General features: G+C 34.5%; 1 protein-coding gene across 1 annotated transcript; it reads right to left on the bottom strand.

Annotated features, from left to right (window-relative positions):
• Positions 1-2,048: 2,048 nt before the first annotated feature.
• LOC142354854 (uncharacterized) lies at positions 2,049-18,352 on the bottom strand. Its single transcript, XM_075407208.1, has 5 exons — positions 18,190-18,352; positions 7,095-7,219; positions 5,028-5,220; positions 3,578-3,691; positions 2,049-2,275 (listed from the first exon to the last, which is right to left on the bottom strand). Exons 1-5 carry the CDS (start codon positions 18,350-18,352, stop codon positions 2,049-2,051), a joined length of 822 nt encoding a protein of 273 aa, XP_075263323.1.
• Positions 18,353-19,014: the final 662 nt, after the last annotated feature.

Here is a 19,014-nt window from a genome sequence, read left to right as displayed (position 1 = left end):
TTTTTTTCTAGACCTAAAGAAAGCTTTTGACACAATTAACAGTGATATCTTACTTTATAAACTTGAAAGTTACGGACTAAGAGGTAAATGTTTGAGTTGGTTAAAATCATATTTGGAAAAGAGATATCAAAGAGTTGAAGTAAATGGAGTATCATCAACTTGGAGAAATATTAACCCAGGAGTTCCTCAAGGATCAATTTTAGGACCGTTATTGTTTCTCCTTTATATCAATGACATGCCAAACGTCTGTAACAGTGTTCACATTATTCTCTTTGCCGATGATGCAAATATTGAAACCATAGGGTGTACTACGAAAGAAATTGAAACAGATCTTGAAGCAATCAATGATTTGCTCGAAAGGAACAAATTAGTACTAAATTTAGAAAAAACAGTTCAGATGAATCTGAAAGCACTATCCGTAGACAGGACATTTTACATGAACTCCGATAATATACCAGTGAAACCTGTGTGCAAATACTTAGGAATAAATTTAGACAAAAAACTCTCATATCAGTCCCATATTGACTATGTGAAGGAAAGACTCAGTAAGCAATGTGGAATCGTCTCTAAGCTCAGACATTATATACAACAAAAAAGCTGTTAGAATATTATATTACTAATGTTGCTCCTATTTTGCAGTATGCTGCTTTAGTTTATTGTTGCTTCAGGTACTCGTCTCTAAAACCTATCTCTCTTTTACAAAAGAAGATACTTAGGCTTATTCACTTCAGAAAAAACGCGATTACTGCGACGACTTATTTGCGAAGAAATCAATCCTAACAATTTATAAACTACACATTTACGAACTTCTCAAGTTTGTTCTGAAAGTTATAAACAGTCAACACACTCAAGATTTTTGCAATAATCTTTTCACTTTTAAACAATCCTGCGAAAGGGTGACCAGAAGTTCCAATTTGAAATTGTTAGAAGAGCCATTTTGTAAACGAAAGATCGATAAAAATTCCATTCGGTTTCGAGGTTCTAAAATTTATAACAGACTGATTAAAATTGGAGTTATTTCATCAGACTTGGATTTGTCTTCTGGAAAGAAATTATCCAATTTTTGCCACCAAATAAAAACCTCCTATTTAGGCTATAATTATGAACTAACAAGGTTCATATTCGAATAAAAGTCCTGGATCATCTTTTATAGTAACAATTTCCTTTCACCGCTGGACTTTGCATTAATCTCTTTAGAAATACATATCATTAATACTACTCCAATTGTTTGTTAGTTCGAGATGTACTGAATTTAAATGGTGCTACCAGGTTTTTAATACATTATGATTGTTACGTGATTATGTTAATTTGTAATTAGTGGCAGATTGAAAGAGCAGATCCGCTTGATCTCGTTATCTGTCCTCGCTTATTGTTGATTTGTATCACAATAACGAAATAATTCTTTCTCTTATTTTGTCCTCTCTTGGTATTAATAATAAATGGAATTTTTTTGTAAAAGTGAAATTTTTGTTCTGGTTGAATTTTTGTGCTTTTTGTCCCTTGATGTTTTTTTCCGCAGAAGCGTTTAGGTATTTTCAAAGTTCACTGAGTTCGAAAGGTTGTTTAACATATAGTTATTGGTTGTAATGACTTTGGCACCAATATTCCTCCCCCCCCCCCTTCAAAAAAAAATAATAAGTTTATTGCCGTTTTTAAAAACTTTTTTAATGTACGATCGAATGCGTTCAATTTCACAAGTTAGTTAGTTGATAAGCCAGATAATCATGTCTTTGAATGATCGATTATTTTGGACTGTATTTCATGACTTGTCCTCTTACGTTTTTTTTTTAAATTTTTGGTTGAGTTTTCTCGTCAAGCAACTTATTCATATTAATTTTACAGCAGACTGGAGTCAAACTTTGAGTTCCAAAGACAATCATTGAAGAAAAAAGTTGATTAAAACAACTGCACAATGGTAACAAAATAGTTTTTTAAGATAATCAAAAAGACAAAAAAGAATGAAAATTACAAAAAGAATAAAAATAGAAGTTGTTGACTTCAATCGGTCAATTCAACTAAATTTGGGAAGACAAAAATAATACAGGATTTTAAAATTTTCGCAAACAGAGATACCTAGAAATTTGTGCAGTGCAGACATCCCAGCAAGAGATGAGACGTCGCTCCAAATTGCCAATGAACTCTGCGGCTGTCTCTAGCCAATCTTTGCTTTCGTCATCATTTGCAACATCAGAAGATAAAACCGCAATTGATATGTTCACGCAACTTTCTAGTTGCTGTATAATTACTGTCAATTTATCTTCCCAGAAGCCAGCAACTGAAAATCAAGAAAAATGTTAACTTCATGGTTTAAATGTAATCGAACTCTTGTCAAATAACTAAGAAAAAAACTATCAGACATTTTAGGACTTCATCCATATTTAAACCACATGCTCATCAGTAGCATTGCTAAATCTTAAACAACAAGTAATTGTTCAGTAAATCGTTTATTTTGGATCTATTCTGTCCCCCCCCCCCCTCCCAGTGTTTTTATGATCCCCAGTTACAAATTATATTATGTTATATAGCACGTTACTATGTAAGAAAATAGCACGTGCGCCTGGGGGTCATAAAAAAATTTATGCTCACTAAGCTGGGGGGGGGGGGGGGGGGGGGGGGCAAACAGAAATAGATCCTACATTTTACCCGAATCTGTCATTGTTTTCCGCGATAGCTGCAAACAAAGTGTCAATTAGATCAAAATAGAAAAAAATCCTAATTAATAAATAGTTATGCAGAAAAAATTCAATTGCAGTACTAATTAAGAAAACAAGTTGCACTTACTCATGTAAAGGCTCTTGAGAAAAATTAAATCTTTTCCGTTTGTGCGAGATTAGTGGGCGCATATTATTTGCCCCCCCCCCCCCCCCCCCCCCCACCAGACGCACGTGCCATATTTTTACATAATAATTTACTTTGTAATGGCACCTGCTCTGTAACTAGGGGCGCATAACGTACTGGGGGCACAAACGGAAAAGATCCGAAAATTCTGTTTCAGAATTGGGTCTTAAGTAAATAATAAAGAAATTCGAGCTGTAATAAAGAATTTCGAAGTGAATTCTGAAGAGTCGCATAACCTTGCTTAAAATACGCAACTTTCAAGATCGAAAATGCCGAAAGTTCATGGAAATCAATTTCCGGCTACTTATATGGAAACTTCTAGCATTTTGACATTGCAGATTTTCGGCGTTTTAAAACTTGCACGTGCGTGTTCCGTTCTAAATGCTATTAATTAAAACACTCACGTGCACATTTTAAAATGCCGAAAGTCTGCAGTGCCAGAAGTCAAAATGCCAGAAGTTGCTACTTAGCCAGAAGTTGAATTTCGTTGACTTTCGTCATTTTAAAACGTGCGCGTTTCGTGTTTTAAGCATGGTTAAGTGACTCTGCAGAAGTCACTTCGAAATTCCGACTTAATATCTCGAATCGCTTCGCGGTTCTCGATAAACGCCAGAAGTTCTCAGTGACTTCAAGCAGAGTCACTTAACCATTACTTGAAATATGTATTATTTACGCCGTAATAGTCACCATCGACACGAAAATTATTGCAAAACTATGAGATGTCAAAAAGCTATCAAACCTTCTAAGAAAGTGTCTTGTTGCAATGTTTCTCGTATTCTGTCCTCAATCTGGGCAACATCGTTCAACACAATATTCAGTCGTTCTTCGACTTCTTCTGTTTGCAACGTAGAACCTGAAACACACTTGATGAGCGGAAGATGAGACGAATCAAATATCAAGGCACATAGCTAATGAAAAATACAGCGGAACAGTCCCCTAGCTCTGATTGGATAGTTTAAAGTTCAATAAACTATGTAAAAAATTTTAGAGAAAAACGTTTATTTCAACAGCACAAAGAAAGTTTATCTATGATATCAGTCATGCTTCAGCAATCGGAATCAAAAATGCCTTCTTTTTAGAAATTCCTTGACCATCTTAAGTTTCCAGTTTGGTATCTTTTTCACAACTGTTCGGGTAAACAAATAATCAGAAGCAACAAATGAAAGTTGTTTTGCTCGCTTTTCAATAGAAAAAAAAGAGTATATTTTCATAAAATCCTTCATAGACTGGACAGCAAAAAGTTAAAAATTTCTGAGGATTGGAGCCGGAAAAAATTGTCAAGACACTTTCCTCCACCTAGATTTTTTTTTCGTTTATAAAAACTATAAAATTAATTTTATTCTATCACAAACATTTCAGACGTACGTTGTAATTGTGGTAGAACAGCAGACTAATTTTTACGCAAAACCAAAACAATTGATCTCTTGCACATGTCCAAGCAGTTCAGTAGTTGAACTTTGTCATCAAATTAAACCAGTTTGGAAAATGTTAAGCGTCTTGATCAATTATAAAAGATGTCAGTTTTAATTGTTATTTTAATTTTCCACATTTTTTTTCGCTCCTCGTATTTTTGATTCTGCTCTGCAATTGAATTGAATAGCTTTTATGTGTTTTGATTGTTAATCAGCTCCTTGAAAATTTCTGGTAATAATAAATTTTCTCGAAAGAGGACATTACAAGAATGCGTTTTTTGTCCTCTTGTCTCAAATTTTCATTTTCAATTTTCTGTTAGTTTGACTGTTAATCCTTTCCAGGAAAGCTGATTCGATGTAAACCGTTATTTTATGTATTCGGATGTAAATTTCCCGAGTTGTTACCGAACGAAATCTTCCGACTATGGTTCTAAATCAGTCAACTTGATTATTTACAAATCCGTAAACATTGAGCCCTCTCCTCCTCTCGGGGACCAGAGCGTGGGCAACAAATTTTTAATTTGGTCGCCAAGTAATTTAAATTTGCCAATACAGTAGCAAAATTTGAAAATTTTCAGCATTTTTATTACTATTTTCACCATGGTCGGGGGGGGGGGGGGTAGCCATATACGCATTACTTCCTTGTCACCTGGGATCAGTAAGCCTGGGTGGTCTCCCGGTATCTCATTTTAGATTTTTTCAACTGCGAGAATTTGAAGCTGTACTTGTTTATATGTGTCATAGTGTTTTCATAATATTCAAAAACAACTTGCGTACCTGATAATTTCTCAAAGCCGTTACAGACGTTGATCGCAATTTCCTTGATGAACTTCAACTTGGCTGTTAAGATTGATGATTCGTTCCCTTCAGACTCCTCGGACTGTTGCAGTGCAATAATTTCTTGCCCTATGGCTTCGCATCTCTCTGATAGAGTTGCAAAATGAGCTCTCAGTTCAACTGGGTCGGTCAGCTGAAAATAAAGTTGAAGATATAAAAAACAAGTTTTGAATAAGTGGAGAAAATTGAGTGACAAAATGTGAACACTGAGAATCGGCCACTGTTATAATTTCTACAAGTTGGCGGAGTACTAAAATGTAAAGCATGCAAATCAAATAAGACTTCTTGAGGAAATGAAACAACAAAAAAACAGTTTCCGAATACTTTTGAAGCATTGCGGTGATCTACATTAAAAAATATTGCTTCGTGATTGCGTTAGAACTATCTCTGTTCCTTTATCATCATAAAAAAGAGTGAGAGCAACCGTGTCCTTAATTTCACTTCCTGCAAAAGACTATTTTTTGTAGGAAAGCGGGGCAATTATTATTTCAAACTTCTAAATTATCTTCAAAATTGTCAAAAACAATCTAAAGTATCGTCAATGAAAGTCGCCACAAAAAACACTTTGAATTGTGCAAATGATCAATAACAAAGGAAGGCTGAAAAAAGTTGACAAATCTAGAACTAATGTAGAGCAAGTACTAGAACTAATCATAGCGTTTGAAAAGTGCAAAAACACGAGTACTTTTCTAAATAAAAAGAAGGCAATTAGTTCCATGAAAGCTACATAAAAACTTGTCTGAAAACACCAATTATATACATTCCTTGTGGAAAACATTCGCAATTGTCAGGAAATTTTACAAAAACATTTTTTGAGGAGATCTTAAAATTTTTTTGGAGACATTGCAAAATTTTTTTGACATCAATAAAGATTTTCAACTCTAAGTTGTGATGTCCAAACCTTTCTAGGGTCACTTTTTACAAGTCAATACTAACTTCCAAGCAATTTAAAAGATTGTAAAATATCGTTGTCTCGTCTTGAAGTACAAACAATAGATATCACATCTAAGCAAATTGTGCTATCAGACGCGATTCCGCTGCAAACTATCTAGTCGACCAAACAATACCAAGTAGCAATTAGCCATCATAGAACTCTTTCAGAGCAGTAATTTTTTGTATTATAACTATTCCATCTGCGCAATATAATACTTTGTATAACAATTCATAAACACTAAAAAAACACCTCAACGGGTCAGCCAAAAGTAGAACTGCGGACACAAAACTCACCTACTTCGTCTTAATGGGTAAAATATTAATAATTGTTGTACTTATAAATTATGCCAAACCAACTATGTTGGCAAACTATCGATTCATTATTGCATTCGATAGCTATTGATTTGTTCCAGTCACAACATCTATTTCTGCTTTAAAATTTGCGTTTGCTCCCAAAAACAAGACGCCCAAAAACAAAAACAAAAAAGTACCGATAGATGAAGTTAGATGTTGTCTGATTGAAATCAAAAACATGTTTTTGTCATTTTGCCGTTTTATATAAATAAAAGTACAAAAAATAGAGTTCTGATGACACAGTAAAAAAATGAAGCTATGCTTTGCAATAAACAGGCCAGTGAATGAGATTGTGAGTCTAAAACAGTAAACATTCACGAACTAAAAGATAGGTTTTTGCAAAAATGTGACATGAATTATATCTCGCGGTTGTCTATTTGGAACTGCAGATGAAAGACTGATCTTCTGAAAAAAATAGGTGTAAAACATTCAAAAAGGCGGGTTATCCTTCGATACTTAACCATGGGATAATAGGTAGCGGCGGTTAATTGGGAATCGAAGAGGCGTTATAAAATCATTCCGCCGCTAATTATTTCCCTTTTGATCTTTTCGAATCACCGCTGTTCTTTCCATTTCCTTTTAAACCGTTCTATGTCACCACCCACGTTTCCCTATAACTTCTTTTTCTAACTCGCCGCTTGTTTTCGATTTCAAAACACCCAAAAAAAATAAATTAAAACCAAATTTCACACTGGCTCAGTTTTGCGTGTTTTCACTCACTTTCACCGGCTTCTGCTGCCCTTGAACGAAATCAGTACTTTCAATACCCAAATCATTTATATTCGGAGCGACAACAAAATCGGAGTCTGGTGGTCGCCACGTGTTGAAGGTTTGAGTGCTGGTATCTGGAGAGGATTATGGTAAAAACAAAGCCGTTATTCCACTTAGGGCTTGAGCAGAGTTGAAGAACTCAAGCAAATGTGGCAGTTTAATGAACGTTTTAGTGGATCCACAGCTGGCCACATGAAACCTGCATCTTGAAATGTGCAGGGTTCCATAAACACATTTTATCCATAAACACATCGCAAATTGTAACAACTATCAAAATCATTTGAATGTTCATTACTGCTTTTTGTTGAAAATTACCGCAAAACCGAGACGTCAGAAATTAAAGTAATTGGGAAAAGTGCAAACAGAGCAGACAAAAAACTAACTAGTTACAAAAATTGAACCCAAAAACTTAAATGACAAAACAAAAAGCTATTTAATTAAAACAGGAAACGAAAAACTTTTTAGTTCATTGAGAAAAGAGAAACAAAAAAAACCAATTAAATACAACACAGTTATTTTTTTTTAAAAAAAAGATAATTGTATTGATCTTGGCGATAACAGAAAGAGAAATTTCGAGTAACTTTTTATAAGTAATTAAATGTTTGTCAATATGCGAGTCAATGTATCAATTGCAAGTCACGTTTATGCTGCTATTAGGAGCAAAAAATATGACTAAAACCGTTTCAAGTTTTTAAATAGTCATCTAACTGACTAATTTGAATGTCTTATAAACGCCAAAATTATTATAAGCGTAACAGGAAAAGACGTCTCGTGATTAACAGCATAACAGAGTTCTGAGGAGTAAAAAGAACATGTGCCATTCCATATATTTAGACAAATTCCCCGAAAAAATCACAACCGATGATTTGAATTATTCAGGCAGAAAATTGAGACAATATCAAGTGTTATTGAGTTCCAAGTAAACCTACCTCACTTTTTTCCTGTGTTAAAAAAATAACTGAGGATTATAATTGTTATTAAAAAGAACATCGGAAGCATTGTCAAATTTGACATCCAAAACGTAACTCATTTCTAACCACTTCAGTGTGACAAAACTATCGGGAAACAAACTGAATAGAAGGCTCTATATTAAAAAGCTCCCGTCCTAATTCTGTTCACATAATTTCCCTTTTGTCCACGCAGTTTCATTATGACCTACACCCCCCTTCTTCCTAAAGATATTTGAGCGGCGTTTGTAATCAGAAACTGGTAATTATCCATTGAATTTTGAAAATAAAACATGAAAATAGTTTAAATTCTTAATGAAATTTAAAAAAATAAAGAAGATTATAAGAACGTCAAAATATCTCATACTCAGTCGGATTATCTCGAACTACCAAATTAATTGGTAGTTTCACAAATATCTCGAACTACCATTAATTGGTAGTTTCACAAAGATTTTTGATGAGACGAGCTGACAAGCGTTCGCTGAGAATAATGACGACCCAATCTTTCATTTAACGAGGAAAGTGAGAGAAGGTATATTAGCTAATTTTAATTTCGCTAATTATTAGGTAGAGTTTTGCCTTTAAAGATTTGAATTCCCACAAAAATTATGCAACAAATTGTTCTCCAGCAAATAACGGAGATAAAACCTTTTTACAACCCTCCAATAAAAATCATTGCGACAGTAGAACAAACAAATAACTCAATTTAAAAACCAATTAGGAATTAACTGAGAAAATTTCAGTTCCATTTCGTGTCGTGTGTTCATAATAGTCTTCTTTCCAGCAGCTTACTTTATGCCTATTTAATCTTCTGATTTAAATAAATAGTTAGTTTTAAATAATTAGATAACCTCTACTTTAACATTAAATTTTATGACTTTTTTCCCCTAGTTCATTCCCGGTTTTCAGAGTTGAAGTTTAAATTTTCTGCTACGGGTTTTTTGTCAACGAGTGGTGGCAAAAATTTATTTATATTTTTAAAAGTTATTGCTTGGTAATTAAAGTACCGATAGGAGGAGCATTCCAAATTCCAATGTCAGTAAGAACAAGACACAAAGAAAGGAAAACCTAGTCAAAAACTTTTATTTGCACCAATTTCGCCCCTCATGATGCCACTTTTATCCTGCCCAAAATCAAATATTTTCCATCCATCAACACAATTCGATATTGCAGCTCTCTTTCGGCTTTCAGCAATTGCGGGATCAGAAACACACAATTAAAACAAGAAACATGGGGGATTAATTCCGTTTCAAATCTCAAAAATTCGGCAGCACAAGCTATTTTAGGAGCGGATGCCTTATATATATTTTAAAAAATTAATCGTCATTTGATGATGCTCAAGATATTTTGCCAATCTGTGCAAAGAACTTTGTAATGATGCTGAAGTGCTGTACTGTCTTGATAAACTAAAATGCGCAATCAAATCTAAAGTTTTCATGAAATGCTCTTTTATTCAATATTTGTGATACGAATGCTGTCAATCCGTTCACCAAATTTTGCGTGGTTACGCAAAAAAAATGATATTTTACTGAAAAATTTAACTATAGCTTTATTATTGCCATTTTGATATATTATTTAATGATTTCATGAATAATTTTCTATTTCAGGAACTAACCAGTCAGGAATTAACCAGTTTCAGTTGTAGACTGGAAAAAAACATATTGCAGTCAACTTCAAAATACAATCGCTTTCGCAAATGTTTGCACTGTCATGTTAACAGATTTACTTTTCCAAGAAATACGAGTTGTTTTATTTACGAAAATTTCGCAATACTTCTTTCTAAGAACTCAATAGTTCATTCTAAGTTAATAAAATTCACATTAAAAGTTTTCTTCTTAGTAATCCGATTAACCTATAAAATCAAATTTAAAAACTCAGAACATTTTTGTTATTTCGTTTGAGTCAACACCTTCGTTAAACGCTAATAAGTTGATGCTACTACCACTGAGTTTTCGTTAACAGTTTTTAATTTGGATATCTTTTTCAAATTCTCGATGCAAAAATTTTGACGTCTAACAATCCGAATGAAAATTTTTGAAAAAGCATACAGTTTTTCGTGCAGATTGATACTTTGCCGACTACAAAAAATTCTAATCATGCGATGCCAAGCATTTTCAATCATTTCCCTTTTAAACTGCAAAACCGCACGGCTCCAGAAATTTCGTATAAAATCATTAGCTGGCTTTTCACATTCTTTTGGCTTGCATATAGAGCGATAAATTAAGAAGTTGTGTTGGCCACTTCTCAGTCAAACGCTGGAATTTTGTAGGAAACACATTTTTATTTTCGTTACAATTCATTTCTTTCTATTAGGCAACTTCTATTATTGCAATCTGGAATTTTTCATGTTCGTTTTTCGGTTGAAGGTTATTATTTGTTGATTAGATCTAATATGAGAAAAGTTGTAAATAAAACCTAAGTAAAGAAAATGGGGTTAATCCTTCGTTAATCAACCATGGGATAATAGGTAGTGGCTGCTAAATGAGATCAAACGGGGCGGTATGAAATCTTTCCGCCACTGTTTGTTGTTTCAACCATTCTATTCCGGCACTCTTGTTTCCCTTTTCTTTCTGTCTACCCCTCGCCTTTCAATTTAACACTACAGGTAAAAAGTAGTCGTTTCAACAAAATAGAGGAGCGGAGGTTATCATGTGATACCTAAACTTGGGATTAAGCTGTGTTGGTCAGTTGTTAGCAAAAAAATGATCATTATTAAGAGAATGTGTGCACCGATCAAATGGCAACTATAGCAACGGTCGACTTCAAAAGTATTAACGAGATTTACAAGAATTTGACAAAAGGAAATTCTCAATATGGTCAACACTTTTTTTATTTTTAGCGAATTCTATCTACCTCGATCCCGATCTGATTTTGATATTGCGTTGAAGTTGCAACGTACGGAGGTTTAAAGATATTAATAATTCTTCGCTGGAGAAATACTACAAAAATTTGAAAAAAATTGAGGTACACGCCATACTTCACAAATCTTCCTGTTTTGCTTTTGAATACAGTGAAAAGGATCCTGGATATTCCTATGTTTTACATTTTTCAATCAAAAATGAGTGTCCGGGTCAGCTGACTAGTGTTTCTTTCTGCCTGTACGTTAAAACTTTCACACATGACTTATTCAGTTTGTTGGAAAGTTAACACGGCAGACCGGTTCTTATTCACTTCGAAGGTTTTCGTCATAAAAAGTCTGGTTTCATAATAGAACAACTTGCTATCACTACTGAACACTATACAGACCAACCCTCAAACTCATTCAATTCCCTATAACCAACAGATTGCGTCATTGGGTCTCAAAAATTCTCCATGGTTTAACTTGAGAGAGGCCGGATTACCCATACGTTATTTTGAATCAGATATTTCAAAGAAGTATTTTGATTTCCCAATCGAAGTATAATGCCAAAGGAACAGAAAAAACAGAGAACTTAAGGACACTACTCCAGAAAGAACTAATAAGCATAGAACTGTTGCGTCAAAAACTCGAAAATTTAGCTCTTATAAAGCGCCCCAGTTTGTAATTTCCAAGATAGTCGTTGTCGAAAACGTGAAAAAGTTAAACCTTGTGCCAAAAAGAAAGCTCAACGTTTCTATTTCTGGCTAACGAATGAATCGTCGATCAGATAAAACATACTTCAAGTGAATTTGTCTCCAAATTTGATAGTATACTATTGCATAACGCCTGAAAATCATTTGACAATCACTTTTGACAGAGAGGAGGAAAGTACTGAAGAAATTACAAATCAATAAAAAAAATCACGGGAAGATCACGGAGGTTCTGTAATTCACAAGTTCGCAGATCAGAAGTTATGTTTTTTACCAAAAGTTTTATCTTTCTGTTTTTTACGGCTATATCAATTGCTGATTAAATTAATATTTTGAAACCTGATTGCAAACAAGTAGCATTTTGGTTTTCGCGTCTTTCTTGTGCAGTCATATACGCCCTAACTAAAACAAAATTATGATTAAAATTGTTTCGACAATTCCTGTGGTCCGTCACGTGTGGGAAAAGAGAGCCAATCTTTGGTATAATGTATTTTCAAAGTTTGATCTAATTTCAGATCTTGAAATCTGTCTATTGGTATTTGATAATTAACGAAAAAAGTTTAAATAATAACTAATTTTTTAAAGTAGCCACAGAAGGACGTCAACAATTCTGAGTGTTCTATAAGTTAAGCACAATCCTTTTCAACCAAGTAAATGATCCCCAACTATTGATCAAAATACAACACACGTCCTTTTATTCAAATCAACCTGTGATGTTCAACAGATTAGGTTTATTGGTCAACAGATAAGAAGCATCATTTAGGTTTTCGCTTCCTTCTTGTGCAGTCAGATACGCTCTAACTAACCGAAAATTACAATAAATTTTTTTTCGAAAACTCATCGTCTCTTTTTTGGTTGCCTGTGGTCCGTCATGTGTTGGAAAACAGAGCCAATCTTTAGAATGTTGTATTTTTAACTTTGATCTAACATCAGATCTTGAATGATTTTTATTGGTATTTAACGAAGCTTGTAAAAAACTTTGAATAATAATGAATTTTCTTAAATTAGCCACAGAAGGACGTCAAAAAACGTCAAAAAATCTGAGTGTTATATAATTTGAGCACAATCTCTTTCAACCAAGTAAATGATCCCCAAGTATTGATCTAAATACACCCCACATAATTTTTTTCAAATCACCACGTGATGTTTAACAGATCAGGTTAATTGGTAGAAAGCTGAATAATACTCAGTTTTAGAAAGACAGCTACGAGTTGGCAACAAAACAAACTTTTGGACACTCAGTAATTGATCTAGATACCAAGACGTCGGAAGTTTTACGTTACTTCTGTAACATCGGACCACCAAGGCTAAATTCAAAATTACTGTTAAATTCATCAACAAAAAGCAGCTCAGTTATCATTTTTTTCCGAAAACTATCGGGTGACATGGAAAAATCAGAACAAGAAGGAAGACCTAATGAATCTTTGAGAAATAATGACGAAAATAGGGAACCTCATTAAGAACAAGAGTAGACATCTGAACCAACCAAAGATTACAGTGAGGCTGAGCCAGTTTTGAAAAACAGTTTGAAATTATAAGTTAATAATCTCCAAGCCCAAATTAATGCAAAACAGTGAAATTGGGCGATCTGAAACTGTACTTGATCAAATTATGAAATCTGATTTAATATCAATAGAAGGAAACAATTTGCTTCATATCAACCGACAGCCACTAGACGTAAAAATTTCTACTTTTGTGTAATTTTCAGCAACCCACAAAAAACAAACCTAAAAATAATGAACAATTCTGAGTGATCTCGATGTACCATTAGTTGCAAATAATTATTCCTAACAAATGCTGGAGTCACCATCTGCAAAAGAACAAAAACATTACCTCAGCCGAGGAAAAGCCAGCAGCAGTGGCTCAAGGTCATTCCCGGAAACAGGTAACGGCGAAAAACCATCCCAACCTCCAAAAAGTAGAGACCAGTTAGAAAAAATCGTCATTCTTTTTGGGGAAAAAATTTGGAACAACTTTGTTTAAAACAACCAGCTTCCTTTTATGGAAGCATAAAACGCTTACATGCTTAGAGTAAACTACCTTTAGGCAAAATCCAGTCTTATTTGGAGACAACGCCTTCCCTAAAAAGTATCGCTCAATTCGATTAAAATTCCCAAAGCATCAAAGTTTATGTGAAAGATATTAATGAAATTTGGTCACTGGATTTGGCTCACTTTGACAAAATGTCACAGTAAAATCGCAAAATTAAATATCTGTTGGTTGCTCCAGACTGCTTGTCAAAATATTTACGAGTGGAACAAATGAAAGCATACTATGCAACTGAAGCAGTCAAAAAGACGATCAAAAATAAACAACAAGAAAAAGTATGAGTGGATGATGGTAAAGAATTTCTTGGAACGTTCATACGAATCTGAAACAAACGTATTCATTTGTGCACATATATAGCACATTCAGTGAAAAAAGTCCACCTTTGTTAAGAGGAACAGACAACGTAAAAAATAATTCAACTAATTAATCGCTACCTTGCAAGAAAAATGGACGTACTCCTATGTTGACTAACTAGATAATCTTGTAGACACAATCAACTCATGCTTAAACCGAGAAAGTAAACTTGCACCTAAAAGAGATACCAAAAAAAATGTGCCACAGTTTCATTCCTTAGCCGTAGAAACAAGTGCAACACAAGTTCTTTATCCGTTTAAGTTTTCACCTAATATGAGATCTTGAAAACTGTCTATTGGTATTTGACAATTTTTGTAAAAAAAACAGTAACTAATTTTCTAAATTAGCCCCAAAAGGACGTCAAAAAACCTGAGTGTTCTATAAATTGAGCACAATCTTTTTCAGCCAAGTAAATGATCCCCAACTGTTGATCTAAATACAACAAAAATCATTTCATTCAAATCACCCTGACAGATTAGGTTAATTGGTCGAAAGCTGAAAAATACTTAATTTTTATTAAAAAAACAGTTATGGGTTTTGGACACTTACGCCCTTTTGGACACTTAGTAATTGATCTGGATCCCAAAATGTCTGAAGTTTTACGTTACTGCTCAAATATCGTTTCTATATATTGTCTTCATCAGGCTAAAGCGGTTATTACTAAATCCTCATGTGAGAGAAAAGTATGTATGCTGCAGCGAAAGCTCGAATTATCAAGCACAAAAAGGTAACTCATTAGGACAGCTCCAAATAGTTATATAATGTTTCCTAGTGAGTATTCCGTACAGGTTGCAACTGGAGATGTTCTCGACAACAAAAAATTTCTAAGAAATTATGAAATAGCATTGCAATTCCAACAATTCAAGCAAACCAGTCTCGAAGAGGAATAACCAAATTTTGCAAGAGAACTTGAGCTACCGAAATCTGTTGGTCTTCCCAGTTATCTTTAATGTATTGGTCCTTCCTGCTATCTTTAAGCAAACAGAAAAAACCGAAACACTTGCCAATCCAATTCATCAATAAAAAGCGGCTCAGTTATCACAAAAAAACCGTTCGAGTGACTTGGAAAAACCAGAGCAAGAAGGGAGACCTAATGAATCCATGGGATACATTAATGAAAACACGAAGCCACCTTAAGAACAAGAGTAGACATCAGAACCACCCAGCGATGACAGTGAGATTGAGCCAGTTTTGAAAACAATTTATAATTGTGAGTTAGTAATCTCCGAACTCGGATCAATGAAAAACAGTAAAATCGAGCAATCTGAAATTGGACTTGATCTCATTATGAAATCTGACTGAATATCAATGAATGGAAACAATTTACTTCATATCAACCAAAAGCAGACGTAAAAATTTTATCACTACTTTTTTTGTAATTTTCAGCAACCAACAAAAAACAAACAAGTTTTGAGACAGTTTTGAGTGCTCTCGATGTACCAACTTTGTTAATTACAAAGACTTATGCCTGACAAATCTTGGAGTCTTCATCTGAAAAACAACAAACATTTTACCTCAGCCGAGAAAAAGTCAGCAGCAGTGGATCAAAATCAGTCCCGGAAAAAGATAACGACGAAAAAACCATCCCAACGTTCGATAAAGTAGAGACCAGTGAGAAGAATTTGTCGTTCTTTTCGTGAAAAAACAATTGACCAACTGTATTTAGAAAGACCAGCTTCCTATGGAAGCATAAAACGCTTACATGTTTAGGGTAAATTACCTGTAGGCAAAATCCAGTCTTATTTGGAGACAAAGCCTTCCCTATAAAGTATCAATCAGTCCTATTAAAATTTCTAAAGGATCAAAGTTTATGAGAAAGATATTAAGGAAAATTGGTCAATGGATTTGCCAACGTTGACAAAATGTTAAAGTAAATCGCAATGTTAAATATTAGTTGGTTGCTCTAGACTGCCTGTCAAGATATCTAAAATGGGTTGATGATTTTGAAGAACTTCTTGGAGCGTTCAAACAACTCTGAAACTAACGTGGTATTCATTTGTGCACTCAGATAGCACATTCAACGAAAAAAGTCCGCCTTTGTTGCGAGGAACAACAGACAACCTTTAAAAAAATCATTCAACCAATTCACCGCTATCCTGAAGAAAAATGAACGTACTCCTATGTTGACCAACTAGGTGAATTTGTAGACACAATCAACTCACGCGTAAACCAAGTACCTAAACCTGCACCAATTAAAGTTACCAAAAAGATGTGCCAAAGTTTCTTTGCTTAGCCATAAAAACAAGCGTAGCACAAAACTAAACTTTGGTGGTTTTGTGAGAAACGTTAAAAAAGGATAAGAATTTCAGGAAATCAAACAGTCTTTCACTGATGCACTGATGAAGTCTTGGAATTAAAAGGAATAACAGCCCTTAGTCCAGAACATCTCCTTAGTAGACGCAGACAATGAAAAAAATTAACGGGAAATTTTACCAACCAAAATTACAGCTCATTTGTCTTCCACTTGGAGGAGAGACTGTCATGTAAACGATCTGAAGATGAGTTTATAGTGCATGTGACTTCATCAGCCTCAATTCAACTGATTCCTTTATAACAAGCATTTTGCAGTATTAAAAATTGGATTTTTTTTACTTTTTCCAAATTTAAAGCCCTGACTTTTGACCTTTGAAAAAGATACCTGGGAATAAAAACTAACGTACTGGTATCAACATTTAGCGAACTACAAAATTAATTACAACATCTGACAATTTTGAAACACACAGTAGGGAGATATGTTGCCAAATATTAAGCGCCAACTAGTGACTAACAAGCATAAACGTAATCAAGGGAAAAACCTTAAACAATTTTTTCCGTTAATCTAAGTCCAAGAAATATGCTTGAAAATTTTGATCAGTAGTTTTATTGCTAGAAGAAAAATGACCACTTCATCGAGTTTCAAAACATCTGGTAAATCATTCTCCAATAACATCTGCCATTAATTAGAACTTGCGGTACCGCGAAGAAGGATGGTAGGAAGTTTCTCATTTCAGTTTGTTAATCCTCGTGGACATGGCAAAAATTTTCTTAATAAAAGTTCTCAACAAAAAAGCCTCCAAAAAGACAATTGTAACAGTCAAGTATCTCCCATGTTATTGTCAATTAACAACTTGACTGAGAGAAAAACTTTTTTTCTGTTGATGCTGGTTCGACATAACCAATATTTTTTGATGTTGGGATCAATTTTGCTTATAATGCCCCTCATCCTTGCGCTACTACAACACCTGGTTTCAATAACTGTTTCTTTGGCAATATTTTGTGTGATTTTTTGTATGTAAACCATGCTGAATTATTGTCTTATATTATTTTGTGGAGTAAACTACAATGTAAAGCCCATTTGATTAGACTCTTCACAGACTAGAGTCTCTTGGTGTAATTTGTTGAAAATTTCAAAGTTTTCAAAAATTTCAAAAATTTTAAAGACTTTTGTCTAAGATAAGAGAAAATTCGACTCAAATTGTACCGCCAAAATCAACCAATAATAATGCAGAATTTCATACCTTCAAAATTGGTGCCTGAGAAGGACTGTAGTTTCTAATACTTTAAACCCGAGAAGCCGTTTCTTGTCCATTGGTTTCCCAAGCTTAACTGTTGATACTCAATTTAAACAATTGTTTCTTGCTAAGATTAGAAATTCAAAAATGGGTTTGCAGTGTCGTTTTTGTTATTCTATTCAGACTCCAAAAGGAAATCGCTCCAAGCATGAGCATTATTTCCATCCTAATGAGTTTGGTTTACCTATATATCGATGCTCATTGTGTGAGTTTACTTGGTGGAAGATTTCTTTGCTCGAAGAAGACATGAAAACTGCACACCAACGGTTTACCAATTGCTGGCAAGGCTGCTTAATCGGAATCAACGATGGCCCTCTATACGTACAATATATGACTTCGGTTCATGAATTACCCGTCCTCCGTGAACAGTTTCAGCATAGAGTCACTCCGTCGGAAAGTGCATCAATGGTGTGCTGAGAACGTCTGAGTCAACAGGCGCCGCCGAAGAGTCCAGTGATCTCGAAAACTTCATGGGGATACAAAATCCCCAAAGAGACGCTCTCATTAGTGAACAGTTGTCCCAGGGGCCTTAAAAAATTCCACTGCGTGCAAAATTGTGGCTTCCCAAATTTCTGTATAATGAGACAGATAAACCAGAAGATGATCGTATTGATATATACGCAAACTCTCTGATGACTCCAGTCTGCGCAAACGGACTGTCGGATGAAGCGTATAGACAAATGGGGGAGAAGATGATGAGCCTTTTAGCATCATTCGACCCGTTGGGATGTGGTTGGTCAAGTAAAGAACTTCTCATAGTCGATCTCAAATCCGCACGTTTCAGACCAATTCATGGTTGATCATACATCGCGCTACCATTCAAAAAAGCCAATTGTTGAGCACTGCTCAATGTTAGTCAACCTAAAGACTGAGGGTGCTTCAGGTGTTGCGTTGTGGCGGCTTATCACCTGCATCATCAAATAAGTCTAGAATTAATCAAAATTCTTCAACCGACAGAATTTCACCAAGTACATAAAACCAACCAGGCCTTTAAAAATTTTTGGGCAATTTTCTAAGATCATGGGCTTTGCAGATATATCTCAATCTGAAGTATCAACCGCCAGTTTTCCCGCTGAAAAATTTGTCCTAAAATTGAGATTTTGTAATGGATATAATTTTTTTGTATGATGGTGACCAGCAACACTACGTCCTCATTACAACTTGTAAAGGTTATTCGCTACGCGCGAGGACTTGGTTATAGATTATCCTACAAAATTAGTCGAAAAGGCCTTAAAAGTCGCGTCGTAAATCTCAGGAATTGTTGCAAAAATGCACTTGCTGTCATTCATATGCGGTCAAGTGAAAACAACCCATACAAGTCCAGAAACCCGTCTGCTACATGGTTTTTCTCTCTTACTATCTATTTGATTTAGAGTCGTTTTTAAGACCTGTGTTTGTCTGTATGAGACCAACTGACAA

Source organism: Convolutriloba macropyga, unplaced genomic scaffold, assembly GCF_964194025.1.
Source record: "Convolutriloba macropyga unplaced genomic scaffold, txConMacr16.3 SCAFFOLD_2635, whole genome shotgun sequence".
NCBI lineage: Eukaryota > Metazoa > Xenacoelomorpha > Acoela > Convolutidae > Convolutriloba > Convolutriloba macropyga.
This window is presented reverse-complemented; position numbering and strand designations above follow the sequence as displayed.